The 17,161-nt window shown below is 40.9% G+C and overlaps 1 protein-coding gene across 1 annotated transcript in view; it reads right to left on the reverse strand.

Moving 5' to 3' along the window:
* Window positions 1-1,439: 1,439 nt before the first annotated feature.
* Window positions 1,440-17,161, reverse strand: part of LOC143281324 (bromodomain adjacent to zinc finger domain protein 1A-like) — a 39,450-nt gene continuing 23,728 nt past the window's right edge. Inside the window, 10 exon segments of the mRNA XM_076586513.1 lie at window positions 1,440-5,581; window positions 7,230-7,375; window positions 9,019-9,174; window positions 9,177-9,309; window positions 10,692-11,025; window positions 11,494-11,654; window positions 13,185-13,370; window positions 13,372-13,430; window positions 14,363-14,475; window positions 16,334-16,437. Of these exon segments, the coding sequence (XP_076442628.1) occupies window positions 5,312-5,581; window positions 7,230-7,375; window positions 9,019-9,174; window positions 9,177-9,309; window positions 10,692-11,025; window positions 11,494-11,654; window positions 13,185-13,370; window positions 13,372-13,430; window positions 14,363-14,475; window positions 16,334-16,437 (1,662 nt within the window). The 3' untranslated portion in view covers window positions 1,440-5,311.

The raw sequence follows: 17,161 nt of genomic DNA on the forward strand, positions 1-17,161 counted from the left end.
GTATGCTGCACCACATCTGCAAGCAGATGCCTGACCAGCAGCATAACCCAACGTGCTTAGTCAGGCCTTGAGTGCATGCATTATGTGTGTACCTATTAGAGCTGCTTTCTTCAACAGAATTTTGCCACAGGACAACACTTGTTGCCTTGGTTTCTTTTTCATTGCAGTTTCTAATTTAGAAAAATATAATCGTTACTGTTGCTGCTCTGCAGTTCCACATCAAGCACAGGAACACTGTAAAAAAAAATATATATATATATAAAAAAAAAGAATGAAAACCTATCCGGGAAAGGAAATGAGGTATGTTCACACGAAGACATCCTTGCTTGTGTATTGCTTGCTTGTGAATTGTGAACTGTGGCAGACTACAGAGTTAGTTTAGCTTTATACTGTTTCGCCAGTCTCCTTGATTGAGGATGACTTCTATACATACAGACCATTTCACCATAATAAATCATCATCCGCATCATGGATGCCAAAATGAGCTGCCTAATGTTGAGAAATACTGAATGAGTGTTCAGAACAGTCGCAATCTCTTCCAAGTTCCATTCTGCACAACTCTGCACAACAGATTTCTTCGGCATTTGTGGGAAACTTATGTGTCTACTTCTCTGGCAATGGTGTGGCACATTAGAGTAAAATCAAGATCCGATCAACTTCAAGATTCGCACAAGCCCACTTTTATGTGCATTAACGTTTTTATTTAGTCATTTACTTACACGTACTGACGTATATAACATTATCTATAAAGTGCATTTAAACTGGTTCCTGTGTGTACACAGGAATGGAATTAAAAGGTCCACACATCATGCTGGCATGGTATTTTAGGAAATTTTAAAGATATTATGCAACTGTGGAGATGAAGATTTCAACAAGGCAGAGGAAAGTGATTTCCTAAAGAAAAAGGTATTACTATTGGACTAATGCACACACACATACACACTCATATAAACTTATTATACACACTGAGTGCAATGGACAAAGTACAAATTCAGTTACAAATGTGTAGGTGTGGGATGGCATGATTGGGGGCATGTGGGGGCAGAAATAAGGGGTTGTTTTTCTGGACCCATTAATTCTGAAAATAACCAATTGATTTTGTGGTGAACTGGTCAAATGAAAATAACCAATTGATTTTGTGGTGAACTGGTCAAATGAAAATAACCAATTGATTTTGTGGTGAACTGGTCAAATGAAAATAACCAATTGATTTTGTGGTCAGCTGGTCAAATGAAAATAACCAATTGATTTTGTAGTGAACTGGTCAAATGAACCATGGTGTCCTGAACTGAACCTAAACTCTGACTTTTTTTTTTATTTTCCAGGAACATAAACACGTTTTATTGATACTGATGACACTTCAACAACATTCTCTCTCCTTACACATTCTCTCACTCAGTCATCACATCGGTGATTCTCTCTCAAGCTTCCAAGCATAACTAAGAGGAAACATGTATGATTTTCTTTCCTTTATTATCATCTTCTCAGTGTTTAACATAAAGGTTCAACACAGACACAAGAGCGTGAAGCTCAACTAAAGGCTGATTTTATAAAAGACCCTCCACGTCGCATACCAGTCCTGATAAACTGACACACGACCTGAATTTTCTTCTGTAACTGAAAACAATCAGAACCATTCAATGTCAATGCCCAGTGATGCAGCAGTGGGTTTAATTTTTTTTTAAATCATTTTATTTTTAAGCCACTTTGCAACTCAGAAAACACTCCAATATCCATTCGGTCAACCATTCAGCATGAAGAAGACCAAGGAAATGGAAGAACATGCACCCCTGACACACAACAAATAAAACAAACAAGGAAAAGAACATAACACTGAAATGCTATTCAGCATGCCCAACACAAATGGAATATGAAACAATAGTGCAAACTGAAATAAATTTGTTCAAGATACCCACTCAAGACAGTTTATCTTTGATGGGTTTTTTTTTTTCATTGTGCTATTTTGCAGTTTGAGGTTTTGTCTTGAACAACAATGCAGAATGCTCTCACTGTTGACAGCCCAAACGAGAAAAGATGTTTTGTGGTATTCTAATTGCTGATGGACAGTTCTCAAGAATTCCTAACTGTCTTCAAAATAAATAATTTGAAACATCAAAGTTTGCAGCCATTGAAAGAAAGAGAAAGAGACTGATTAGTCTGATGAATGCTTGTAAGGTCAGCAAAATAAATGACACCATAGGAAAAAAACCAACCCAAAAAACCCACACAAAAAATAGCATAATAAATGTGATTTACTCTTCAGACAATAAAAGACCCACAAAAAACCCCAACCAGCACACTGAAGCAAATCTGAAACCACCTGCAATCTGCTCAGATGGGAAGAAATCCATCATTTCCATCACACTGAAAGACTGAACTTGTAAATCCATTGGAAGATTACACACAGGATGATGATGACCCCATGACATACAATAATATGTGCTTGTTTCATTCCTTTAATAAATGTGCTGCGCGTCTTTTCATGTTTATAACACACATTCACCTCAGTGCTCCCCTAAAAAAAAAACACACACCGAAAAACAAACATGTCAAAAGTGGATGTGACTCAACATATTCAAAACATTAACCAGTGCATCAGTATTCAAAGCAATGCCACCATGCTGCTGACCATTACTGGAAACATCATCTCACTCTACTTTCACTGGGTTAAAAAAAAACAACCATTAAATCACTCTAGGTTCACTGTGTGATAAAAATATTAACTCATTCTAGTGTCACTGTGTGATAAAAACATTATCTCATTCTAGTGTCACTGAGCGATGATAATCTCAACCACACAAAAATCTTCTAATGCTGGAATCCATTTTCACTGGGTAAATCCTGAAAAGGAGGTGAAGACACTCTTTAATCCTAAAACATGGGGAAAACTGCAGAGTCTTTCTATCCGTATCTTATTGTCAACATTCATTCAAAATATTTATTCAAAACGAATTCATGCATGAACACTTTTTCAACGTTCGTTTTTCTATGTTTGCGGGCTACATTCTTAAACTCTTACATTCAGTTATTCTCATTCAAACTTTAATTTCATTAGCTGTAGCATTCCTTGAATTTCATGTGTGTGACGAATTTACCAGGAATACGGGAACTGTTGGGGATGAATTTCATTCTTGGTCTAAAATGTCCAAAAAATAATGGATTTCGAAACAAACTGATACCAAGAAAATATTCATCATGTTCATCGATGTTTGGTTTATTTTGTGCTGGGAAGAAAATACAATGGAGTTAACTCAACAAACTTGGAAAGGGTTTGTAACTTGTCCTTATATCTGACACAAACATGTCAAATATGCTGGAGTTTGTTTTGTTTGTAAATTATCATTATTGTTAAAAATTGTTTTTGGTGTCTTTATGCTTATTTTGTTTGACGCTGCTGGACTGAAGTTGTAATTCAATGTGTATGTATTGTCATTATGTCCTCCACACCCCAAAGGTAAAAAACTAAAGGATTTTTTTTTTTTTTTTTTTTTTTAACTCTTCTTTGAATAAACTGATGACTGTTCTTGATAAAGCCAACATACCAACATGGTTTGTGGTCATGGTTGGCACTTTGAACATCAAAGCGACAAACAGCACACACTGACAAAGTCAATTCTAGGGTAGACATTAAACTACACACATACATCCACTGTGCAAAGCTGTGCAAGGCCAGTCAGCGCAGTGTGGTGGTCACTAGTGCTGTCTGCAAAAAGAGTCGGTTACCCAGGCAAAGCATCCCTAACCCACTCCCCTTCCATGCAAACTGAATGCATGCTGAAAAATGCAACTGTTACTGTCAGAGAAAGCAAGTGTTTTGGACTCTTTTTCACCTTTAAAAAATTTTTTTTTTTTTTTTTTACTTTGTTCTCAAGAAAAAAATCTTCAAAAACTGGTTTTGATCGACAGTTCCTCTGTCCAAGCGCTAGGAATGTGCTTCTCAGCAAATACAAACTATCCATCAACAAAGTACTAGACTTCTCATTAGTCTTGTAAAACAAAAGAAACAAAATCAACACACAAAATAATCATAAGTCAAAAAGAAAGAGTAAACACGACCTGGTGACCACCCAGATTTGTCTGTCATCTCAGTGACAATGGAAACAAAATGGAAGGCAGTTCCAAACATGAAAATGGACCTCCACAGAATATAGAAAATGTCCCAACTATTCTTACAGCGACCTAAGTTTCGAACCCCCTGCCCACTTCCACTCCCATGCTTGGGGGGTGAGTCCTGTCAAACTCTTGAATGCCAGCAGATTTATGGGGGACTGTTGTTGGAGGTGGCCCCATTCCGGGGTGTGTGGTGGCACTCACTCAGTCTGGCTTCTGGCTCCACAACTCGGCTGTTGCTGTCATCACTCTGCAGCAATGCAGGGTCTGCTCTGGTGTGTGGCCTCCTAATGACTGGACATTGATCACTTAGTTCTAGAGCCGTGAACTGCTGATGCTGGGACTGCCACAGATGAAGCCTGGTGTAGCTGTGGACTAGGACTCTGAATTAGTGGTGTGGGAGTAATGCCACTGAAACGGTGGAGGTGAAGAGAAAAAAAACAGAAAAGGGAGAAAGGAAGGTAACACGGACAATATGCATTATCCCTTTTCTTCTTCACACAGGACAACTATATGCACCATATGAAAACATGTTCAACTGTCAGTCTGTGATAGTTTTACTGTCAGTAACTAACCCTCTAACATACTCACACACACACTTAACACTCTGTACAACATACCAACACATGTTCACCCTTTTCACATACTTCTAAACATGCAAAAAGTGGCATCCGACTCAGAAGAGCATGTGGTACAGGTAAAGAGGCTGGACGAGTGTGATCATGAAACAGGCATCCATCAATCATATGGTACACAGTACTGACAAAATGAACACCATTTGCTCCTTTCAAAGGACTCCAACCACGATTGTCAACCGTGTTGCTGGTGCAAAATTCCATATTTGTTATAGAAAATAAACAACAACAAAAAACCCACACCCCCAAAATCACACACACCTGGACAAAAGCATGAACATAACCCTTGCCGCCCCTCACTCCCTCCCAGGAAAAAAGCAAACACACACACACACATACACACATCACCAACCAACATGTGCCTTGTCACTGCGCATTACATCACTGCAATGCTATACACTAAGTGCTCACCATCACAATGAACAGTCTTGCAATCCGCAACAAGCTCACCACACATCTATCTCTGGAAAACACCAACAGTGAAAGTTAGGCTTGGGTTATTAAGCCCAGCTCATAACAAAGACCACTTGCAAGCAACAGAAAGGACTAGAACCTCTCCACAAGTTTCACCTTCGCTGCTTTTTAGCAGGTGGAGGGGCAGAGCTAGAATCTGCACCCAGTGCCAGGTCACGCACACGCGAATCAAAGAATTTGTTGAGGTTCTGTCCAGCTCGATACTCAGGGGTGTTGCGAGCATTGTACTCCACACAGTTGGTGAAGATGAGGCGTACATCGTCTAATAGTTGGACAGGGTCAGTGTAGTGAAACCTGTGCACTCGGTTTCGTATTGTGGACAGGTCCATGGGGTTTTGTATAACATCATAGTAGTCTGGTACCTGCACACAGTTGATTCATTAAAAAAATTACCACTGGTTTTCCTTCCCAAAATGATTAAAATGATCACAAACTGAACCAACACCCACCCTCACATGTACCCTGTGCACTCACTCACACTGAACATCAATGCAGACCGAGAAACACACATTACAATGACAAAATGTAAAATGTCAGCTCAAATATATTGCTGCTCTCATGTACTCTGCACCACAACCTGAACACCTAAACAAAAGTGGTGTAATCTATGATGACTGGCCTTGATAAAAAGTGTTTCATAATAATAGTGATGAACATCATCTGGCAGAACAAACACAAGTTTACTAAGCACTAAGCTACAAGCCCCACAACCAGTACCTTCTACATTAGTTCTACACTGGCATCAGTTCATGAATCAGAACAACCAACCACTCTGCCCTAGTTGACCCCCTGCCTTCCCCTGACCCCTAGATGACCCTTGCCTGTCCCTAGCTGACCTCATGACTGTCCCTCGTTGATCCCCAGCCTGACCTTAGTTAACCCCCTGCCTGACCCCAGTTCACCCCCCAACCTGACCTTAGTTGACCTCATGACTGTCCCTAGATGACCCGAGACCAGATATACATCCATCATTTTGTGTTTGTGCCTGTTTGCTGAATGTATCTGATACTATTTCCATTTTAAACAACAGTAGACAGTTTAAGGGAAACAACCCAGAGTGACACACACCATGCTCTTTGGAAAGTTGGAAGATGATTGTGCCCCTTTACCCTTCAGGCAAGACTGCAAGACGACTCCTCTCACAGTTGTATCATGTCACCTTCCCTTCCCAACCCAGACTGTGCTTTCCCTGATGGTTTATGGACCATCAGGTCATGTATGCCACGTTGCCTGTCTTTTTCCACTAAAGCTCGTGATGACTTAAAATATGAAATTTCAGTTAATTTTCTAAACATTATTCTTTAAAGCACAATGGTCTCCAAACTAAGAAGACTGAACTGCCAAATTTGAGCTTGATCATTTAAGGAACATATATGCACGTATAGTGGTCTGATACAGACAGGTAAAGAAGTGTAAAGCAAATCCTATGCATGTCAATGTAAAACAAAAATTAGGACACACAAAAGAGATGGAGGGGGAGAGAGATGTAATGAAGCTGAACAAGGTACAGGAAGATGCTGCTTTCTTTAGTGGATGCCTGGCTGAATCAAATAAGCAGTATTCTCTTGTCAACAAGGCTCAACACCAACTTCTGATCCAAATGATAAAATTACAAACTGGATGTCATGTGTTTTGATGTCATACTGCATCCACATACCTTTGTGACTTACTTTCGATCTAGATCTTTATGCCTGGCTGCTGATTCTAGAGTGCTGACAATTCAGACCACAAGGTCAGTGCTCTTTCTCCCTTCTTGGCCCAGTATGAAATACACTGACTGCCCTACTTAGTCCATCATGTGAATTCCCCACTCCAGTTTTAAAAGTTTGTGTATGGTGTACTTGATGCATGAATGTTCTCTTTATGTATAATTTTTTCCATTGTAACTCATTTAAAAATGTAAATGCCATGAGCTCCCTGTCTGGGATGTGTGAGTGTCAGTCTACAGTATCACCATCATTAAATGAAACTAACACAAAGAGAGTGGAAGGTGAACAGCCAGACACCCACCAGTTTCTTGTCGACAGGGGATAAGAAAGGCCAGGCATCGTTGTGACGGATCAGTTCCTGCAGCAAGTCTTCTGCGGCTCTCATCTGCTGCACCTGGCTGTTGCCCCGCTTGCTGCTGGTGTACTGCCGGGCACTGATCTCAAACTCTGCAACACACACCATGTAACCCCCCCACAATCCATGTCACAGTTAAGGCCAGACACGCTAGTACAAAAACGTATGAAATAAACATGAAGTTTATGGCTTTCTGTGACATGGTATGCAAAGATATTGGACTAAACATGTCTAAAAGGGTCATTTTGTGCAATTTGTCGTGACCGTTTCCATGGAAACGAATCCAAAATGGCCGACAAACAAAAAATTAAAAGCTTACAACTTCAGTACCTTTATAGATATGTTATTTCTGTTTGTTTTATTTATTTGTATTTGTTCTTTATTATAGTGCAGTGGTATTTTGGAATTTGAATAAATACATTTATTATTATTTTTTTGTTGAAATGAGTATAAATTCCTTGACATCGTTTTTTTCAAATGAGTGTATATTCATTCTTTTACTAGTACTATACAAACCACTGCACTATAATAAAGATGAAGACATAAAGAAAGAAAGTACTAAGTTTGAACATGCTATCTTTTAAGTTTTTGAGCATTAGCATTTTGAAAAATGGTATTACGAGGACAAAACACAAAACTGAGAAAACAGGAAAAGAAGGAGATGTGCTTGGTACTCACAAGAAATCACACATATTGATGCTGTTTAAACTTTATTTAAGTGAATATATTAGAAGCAAATTATGCGAAAATACGAAAATCACAAAAAATCATGATTTTGGTCAAAATTTCACTACCGTGTCTGGCCTTAAATGCTGATCTACTATCAAACAGACTGACAGAATGAAAAGTGAGAGAATAATATCAATAACAATAATAATAAATTTATGTATCACTTTCAAACCTCTCAAAGTTCTTTACAATTACATGTCAGACACAAAACACAAACAAGCAATGTGTGGAAGAAACACATGTGGATCCAGAGAATAGAGATATGGAACGGAGTGTCTTAATTATGTACAGTGCTTGAAAAGGACTGTTTTCAGATTTGTTTTAAAGGATGCGAGTGAAGGACTGTTGTAAGACTGAAGAAAGGACTGTTTTCAGATTTGTTTTAAAGGATGCGAGTGAAGGACTGTTGTAAGACTGAAGAAAGCAGTTAACTCCAGGTTTGTACAGCCGGTGAACTAAAAGCTATATTACACTATCATATTGACAGATATAATGAACAGTGAAAGAAACTGCCAACAGCTTAAGTGTGTAGAAAACTAAAAGTAAAACGACACTCAGCTCAAGTACCCATCAGACACTGTTTACAAAACTGAAACATCTCTTGCTTCGAAATCAGTATATTTGCAATGTGGAGTACGGAGTTAAGAATGTACCCAGGACCACATGGACCCTCTAAAATGCAAGGTTTGGGGGGTTTTTGTGTGTTTTTTTTAATATAGAATTTTTGAAACTGTCCCTGGCTTTTCCTCCACCCTGCCAGACTATTGCAAAGCATGCCTGGAATAAAGCCACCATCTCTGAGACACAAAGTAAATAATAAATGAAGAATAAAGAAAAATAAATAGTGGTGAACACAATCTGGCAGCCAACTCACAAATGGAACTTCTACCCTTTAAGTCTTACAATGATCACAGGCTAACAGTAACCACTGCAATATGAGCAGCACAGCTAACACCTTCGAGATGAGTTCTACACTGACACCAGCACGACCAACCATGCTGCCCACCTCCATCGTTGGACAGCCGCGACACGGAGCCCCGCTTGGTCTTGGTGGCCTTCTCCCCCGACTTGGGGGTCCAGTCCTTGTCCACCTGGCCTCGCTGCTTAGGGGTCACCTCCCTGCTTCTCTGACCCCAGCCCTTGGGGGTGATCTCGTGGCCCGAGGCTTCGTGCTTTTTGCTGAGACGGCCGGAGGTGGTGGGGGTGGGACTGTTGCGCGGGGTCTCTCGCCGGGACCCTGGGCGACTGCTGGGTTTGCTGGACCTGCCTCCCGCACTGCCTGGTGCTTTGGGCACCTCTGGGGAAACAGGATGTCTCAACATCAACATTTCTCCCATGTTTACAGGACATCTCCCATGTTTACTGGATGTCTCGTCATTTACACTTCTCCCATGTTTACAGGATGTATTGTCATTTACACTTCTCCCATGTTTACAGGACATCTCGTCATTTACACTTCTCCCATGTTTACAGGATGTCTTGTCATTTACACTTCTCCCATGTTTACAGGATGTCTTGTCATTAACACTTCTCCCGTGTTTACAGGACGTCTCAACATTAACACTTCTCCCATGTTTACAGGATGTCTTGTCATTAACACTTCTCCCATGTTTACAGGATGTCTCATCATTAACATTTCTCCCATGTTTACAGGATGTCTCATCATTAACACTTCTCCCATGTTTACAGGATGTTTCATCATTAACACTTCTCCCATGTTTACAGGATGTCTTGTCATTAACACTTCTCCCATGTTTACAGGATGTCTCAACATCAACACTTCTCCCGTGTTTACAGGATGTCTCATCATCAACACTTCTCCCATGTTTACAGGATGTCTCGTCATTTACACTTCTCCCATGTTTACAGGATGTCTTATCATTGACGTCTCATCATTAACACTTCTCCCATGTTTACAGGATGTCTTATCATTGACGTCTCATCATTAACACTTCTCCCATGTTTACAGGATGTCTCGTCTTTAACACTTCTCCTTTTTTTAACCCCTCGACTGCTGAACTTTGGTGAAATGAGATCAGTGTAGCATGATTCTGATGGACAATTACTCTCTTTTCCTGTACTTTTAAGTGCCGTAACTGTTTTGTTTCTGAATAAAAATAATGTGCTATGAAGAAGAAAAAGTCTGAATAAACAATGATGACCAAGATCCTGACTTGTGAGCTCTGTTTTATCTCGGTGAAGCAACAGCCCTTCACTGACACGCATACTTGGCTGTAGCAGTAAAGGGGTTAATGTCATTATCAGTACATTCATTCAAATTTCACTTGTTCACAGATCCACCTCTGATCAGATGGACTTCAGTCTCTAAAGAACAATCAAACCATAAATGAGTAAAGATAATCAACAGCAACACAGTTTCTATTTCTATGGCAGGATTATTTTCAAGTAAGACATGAAGTTGTATGTAAGTACATCTCAAACAATTTCTTGGTGATGATTTTCTGGAAAGATATAAATCAAGGTAATTCACTGTGTGCATATATTAAAAGCCTTTTTTTTTTTTTCATGAGGCAAGAATGATTAAAATAAAAGCTTTTCATAACTGTTCATGGGTCAGACTTAAAAAAAAAACTAAACCAAAAAAGCCTTGTTCTTTTAAAGCTTCATCCCCTCTCCACTCTTGCTCCGCCACACATGCCCACTTCCCCAAGCACCCACCTTTCTTGGCTGGGACGTCTTTTGCGCCTTGCTGCTGCCAGCCCTGGGCCGGCCAAACTGGATCTTTCCGGCGCGGCCCCCGTCCACACACACCTGGCACATCCACTTGCCCTTGGGCACCTTCTTCAGCACAGGCCGGGCACAGTGCAGGTGGTAGGAGCGGGGACACACGTCGCACAGGATCAGCTTGCCGTCCTCCCGACACGCCGCACACACGTCCTCGTTTTCCTCCTCTTCCTCCTCGTCGCTCTCGTCCTCTTCTTCCTCCTCCTCCTCTTCCTCCCTGGCCTCCACCTCATCGTCACTCTGCTGCTCCATGTCTTCCTCCTCCTCACTGGAAGCAGTTAAAATGTAGTGGTGAGATTGAAACACTAACACACACACACACAAAGCAATGATGTACTTTACAACTTCAAACATGCCATGAAAAAAAAAACCGTTATGGGGAGGAACTGTTAAAATGTATGATCACACCAAAGCCTGTCACAACTGAGCAAGGTGTGCTAACTTATTTGAAAGAAGCATGGAAATATCAATCAATGTCCTAATCAGTGCAATATTCTTTGAGTCTAATTAATTAATTGGCACACGGCTGAACAAAAACTGTCTTTTGAAGGGGTATTCAGATTCAACTGGTAGTGTATGGCATCAAAGAAAATCTGTTTCATGAGGACGGAGACATTGAGAAGAGGGGTGTTACAGGAAGCTCCTCTGTAAAACAAAGAAGATCTGAAGGAGATATATAGATAAGCCAATGATTTGAATGATTACTGTGTACTGTGTGTGTTTACTGTACATGTACCTAGCTTCTTCCTCAATGGTGTCCTGAAGCTCAAGCCTTTCCTCTTCCTCATCTTCCTCCTCCTCCACTTCACTGAACGTGCGTCTGCGGCTCTTACGAGGGCTGGGGGGAGGCACCTTGGGACGGCAATTGGGACAGAACCAGTCACCGGATGGAACTTTCTGTTTGAAAAGTCACAAACAACATAAAGATTAGTAAAGATATGCATCACAATTTGGTTGGCAGACACTCAATTCAAGTAAGCTTGTGACATTTTGGCACTAGTCCACATAACAAACATGTCATCAAAGAAAGAATGGCAGTAAATCAAACGTTTCGTTGCCTTCTCAAAGTCTGCGGATGAGCTGCATTGTAACAATGAGATTCCTCTATATACAAATGAACAGACCAAAATTCCAAATTGAAAATCCACTGTCATTAGAAGGAAAAAAAAAAGCAGAAATACACTGAAATAGTCAATTTCATGGATTCCTGAATAATAAAGAGTAATGACAATTAGACCCAAAAGACTTTCTAAGAGTTTATTATAAAAGTTCTGGTAGGCTTAAACAAATGACGCAATTTCTACATTCAGACACCAGTTCAAAAAGACCATACCACACACACACACACACAAACAACCCTGCACAGTCTAACATCCCATGTACTGCAAAAGACCATAGCACTCACACAACAGTGCACAGTCTAACATCCAATCCATTGCAAAAGACTAAACCATGCATATACAGTCATACTGACAACACTTTGCACAGTCTAACCTCCCATCCACTGCAAAAGACCAAGCCACACACACATATACACAATCTGACAACGCTTTGCTCAGTCTGACATCCCATCCACTACAAAAGACCATATCATGCACACACACAAACACTGCACAGTCTAATATTCCATCTGCAGCGAAAGACCAGAACAAGCAAACACAAACAACACACCGCACAGTCTAACATCACACCCACTGCAAATGACCATTACACGCAAACACAAACAACACACCGCACAGTCTAACATCCCATCCACTGCAAATGACCATTACACGCACACACAAACAACACACTGCACAGTCTAACATCACACCCACTGCAAATGACCATTACACGCATACACAAACAACACACTGCACAGTCTAACATCACACCCACTGCAAATGACCATTACACGCACACACAAACAACACACTGCACAGTCTAACATCACACCCACTGCAAATGACCATTACACGCATACACAAACAACACACTGCACAGAAACATCCCACCCACTGCAAATGACCATTACATGCACACACAAACAACACACTGCACAGTCTAACATCCCACCCACTGCAAATGACCATTACACGCACACACAAACAACACACTGCACAGTCTAACATCACACCCACTGCAAATGACCATTACACGCACACACAAACAACACACCGCACAGTCTAACATCACACCCACTGCAAATGACCATTACACGCACACACAAACAACACACTGCACAGTCTAACATGACACCCACTGCAAATGACCATTACACACACACACAAACAACACACTGCAAAGTCTAACATGACACCCACTGCAAATGACCATTACACACACACACAAACAACACACTGCAAAGTCTAACATCACACCCACTGCAAATGACCATTACACACACACACAAACAACACTACCCAGTCTAACACCCCACCCACTGACCGTCATGGGAGGAGTGAGGCAGTACATGTGGTGGCCCCTGTCACACTTGTCACACAGCAGCATCTTCTCCGGGTCAGCCTTGCGGCGACAGATGCGGCAGCGCGCCATGAGGGCCGAGCGGTCCCAGCTGATGCTCTTGTCCAGGGAGGCCAGGTGCAGGTACACCTGCGACAGGCTGCTGCTCCCCTAGGAGCGACTCGTCCCAGCGGTCATACACCCGCCGCCGGGGTTCCTTGTCCGAGGCGTCTGCAAGACCACACACACACCGGGTGAATGCATGTCACACGCAAGGACTGACCCCACCTTTTCTTTTCTTTCTTTTCTTTTTTAAGCAATGTGTTCATGAAATGTTGGTCAAAAGTTGGTTTATTTTCCTTCAATTAATTCTTTATCATTTTTTTAAAAAGAGTACCCTCAGAACCTTTTAGACTACTTTTAATTTTCTTTTATTGCTATTAGATCAGTGTTAGCCATGCTATTTTAATTCCTTCCACAGGCCCTCTTATCATTTCACACATCTTTGCCCGATTTGGGTTTCTTTTTTCCCTCTCCAGAAATGCACCTGACTGCTGTAGCTCTCAGGAAAAGAAAAAGAATACTAATATAATTACATACATTCATGGTTTAAAGTCTTTTCATGCCAGCATCCACACACACAGACTTTCACCTACCACTTTTATCTTCTTTTGAGCTGCTCTTTTTTTTGCCCTCTTCTGCACTTTCCCCTGCAATAATTGAAGCAACGGCTGTTGAAACAAGGCAGACAACAGACTGAAAAGAAAAAAGGAGAATGGAAACAGAGATGACATGATTCTGATACAATTTAACTCAAGACAAACCTTTCATTTCACCATCTTGATATATTTTGAAGAAGTGGAAACACTGTTAACATTATCAATTACAAAGAAACAAAGGCAGCACAAAGAATCAAAATCAGAGACCAACACTCAGCTGACAAAAACTGTGAACAAACAGGAATCCTGTCACATATTTCAGTCTGCCATAATGTGAGTGAAACTGCGATTTACTGTTCATTTTCAACAAGAAAATAGGCATCACTTTTATAGGCTTTTATGTAGTAGGCAGACTCTGAAGACGTGTTTCCCAGAAAAGGGACATGATTTAGCTTGCACAATGAATGGATTTCCAAGGCACTGGATCAAGCCGGTCTCACCCACCTAAAGGCTGTCTCATGAAGCGTGGTTCTACCCCCCTTGCGATCTGCACCAAGGCGTGGGCCAAGTCTCTCGCAACCTGCTCTTCAGGGACGTGGACAACTCCTTTCTCTTTCCTATCAAAAATTAAGAAACAACAAAAAAAAGTGTTTTAGACAAGACAATATGTTTGAAGCATACCTTCATAAACGCATGTGCATATATGAACAAGTTTACATTGGATTTTGAACATAATTCATTCACACCCACTGAAGTACACAAACAAGCAAAATCCACCCTGCACATTAAATTGAAAAATAAAACGAAACAGACATATAATAAAACATCCAAGATACTGAAAAGGTCTGGGACGTGAGAGGGACTGTTGCCAGGGGGTGTGTGTGGGAGGGGGGGAGAGGGGGCAGGCTACGAAGGCTCCTGGTGTGATGGAACGGTGACACTTCAATGGGGGTTTGGGGAGGAGATGCCCCCTTGAAGCTGAAATTTAAAAAGTCCACAAACCCCAATAACAGTGCAGGAATCACCTATGTTTCATTATTCTGCAGGGTTCAATATTACCTTTTTTTTGATGGCACATAAACAGACAAAAGAAATAACAGTGTTACCAATTAGCCTTAAATCTGGTATAAAGCAAAACATATTGTCTGCTCAAAATGTAGATGAATCTTTCGTACTTCGGCTACAGACCCCAGATCTAAATAACAAACCAACTGCAGCCATCAAGTGCATGATTGCATCATCAGCTGATGTAACTTCAGCACACACACACAAAGCACTGTCAAATGTTGCAGTTTTTGTTGCATACAGTGACAAATGGCCCAAGTGGCTAGACAGGGACAGAGATATGTGCATGTGTGTGCGTGCATGTGTGCACGCACGTTTGTGTGTGCATGCATCTCTGTATGGGGTGTCTATGTGCGAGCGTATACCAGAGTGTGTGTGTGTGTGTGGGTGGGTGTGGGTGTATGTGTGTGTGTTCCCAGGTCATAGGAACATCGGTATTCTCCCAAGGACAGGAGTGAATAACATTTGTTTGCTTGTTGTTTTAATTCAAAGCGCGTTTGTTTGTTGTTTTTTTATTTAAAGCATGCTAGATTTCATCAAAACCATCAAGAACTGACTCTCAACTGGATCAAAGTAACCCATAATTTTTGGCACAAGAGTTGGTTCCATCAACACAGAACAGATTAGAAACGGGTCTTTCATTATCAGGTCAGATGAAAAGAGTCTGGCTGTTTTTCCCTTCGATTTCATCGTCAAATACATCAACAGTGGCATCGCAACAGTCCTTGTCAGCGACATCATACCTAAGTTTCACCCCCTTCCCCCTCCCCCATTTTCTCTCAGATTTGCACAGATCTCAGGAATACCCTCTGAGGCTTTTCTGTGGCAGTCACGCCCAAATGACTGACAGACGCTTTTTTCTTTCTTTTTTATGATTTTTGAAAGAAAATAATAAAATGGAAAAGCACATTAAAAAAAAATGTACTCATTTCCGCATAGCTCTTACATCCCTGAAAACTGTTAAATATGCCAGCAGTCGTGTGCATTCAAGATCAAAGTGGCAAACAGGATCGTTACCTCTTGAGAAAGAAGGAGGAAAGAAAGAAGCATTTATGCATGTTTTTTATTTTTATTTAAATAAACTGTATTTAGTAAAATAATCACCTATTTACTTGTTTATCTAAAAATTCTGACAACAACAAGAACAAATAACAACACCAAAAAACGGAAAAAAAACAACAACCCAAAACCACCGCCACCACCGCCAACAACAAAAAAACACTACTGAGGACTTAAAATATATATCTGGCTATTACTAGTATTAGTAAGTAGACTCATCCTTCACTTAACAGTTTAAACACTTTGGCTTCTTTCAACAGGAGAAAGCCTACTGATCCATGCACGATATTTCAAAACAACTGCGGAAAGCCAAAAGCAAAACTTTCCCTGGGTTTTACTCTGAAGACCTACTTCTCTTTCTTGGGGCTCTGTTGGAGTGCAAAGGGAAGCTGTTCCGTCTGAGGGCTGTAGCCTCCGTTCTCTAGGGCTGCTCTCCACTGGGCTCTGTCTTTCACCTGCCAACAACAATAATAATGGGTATAATAATCTTAATAATGCCCTCTACCTTCTTTACACAGGAGCACAATAACATCAAAAAGGGGTTCCAAACACTAATAATACACAGCACTGTAAATAATCAAGACTTACAGACAGTTACAACACTACAAGCAAGACAAATGGAATGTGTCCATGACAAAGCAAGCACTGAAGAAAGCACACACACATACACACCATCACACTACATGCCAACACCTTGACATCCATGAAAGCATATTCGTAGAGGTGCGTTTTGTTACCAACCAACTCTTGCTCACATCACATGAATTCCCTTCCCTCAAATCTATACATTGTACAAGTTATTCACAAACCTGATACAATGTGTTTTCCATAAACTTTTTCTTCTTTTTTTACACTTATTCAATACTAACACTGCAATTCACATTAATGATTATAATGATTAATCTGAAGTTGAATGCTTGCCCTGTATAGGAATTTTGAATGATTAGTGGAGTGATGGCCTAGAGGTAACGCGTCCGCCTAGGAAGCGAGAGAATCAGAGCGCGCTGGTTCGAATCACGGCTCAGCCGCCAATATTTTCTCCCCCTCCACTAGACCTTGAGTGGTGGTCTGGACGCTAGTCTTTCGGATGAGACAATACACCGAGGTCCCGTGTGCAGCATGGACTCAACGCACGTAAAAGAAGCCACAACAACAAAAGGGTTGTTCCTGGCCAAATTC

The sequence above is a fragment of the Babylonia areolata genome, chromosome 4, assembly GCF_041734735.1.
Source record: "Babylonia areolata isolate BAREFJ2019XMU chromosome 4, ASM4173473v1, whole genome shotgun sequence".
NCBI classification, from domain to species: domain Eukaryota; kingdom Metazoa; phylum Mollusca; class Gastropoda; order Neogastropoda; family Buccinidae; genus Babylonia; species Babylonia areolata.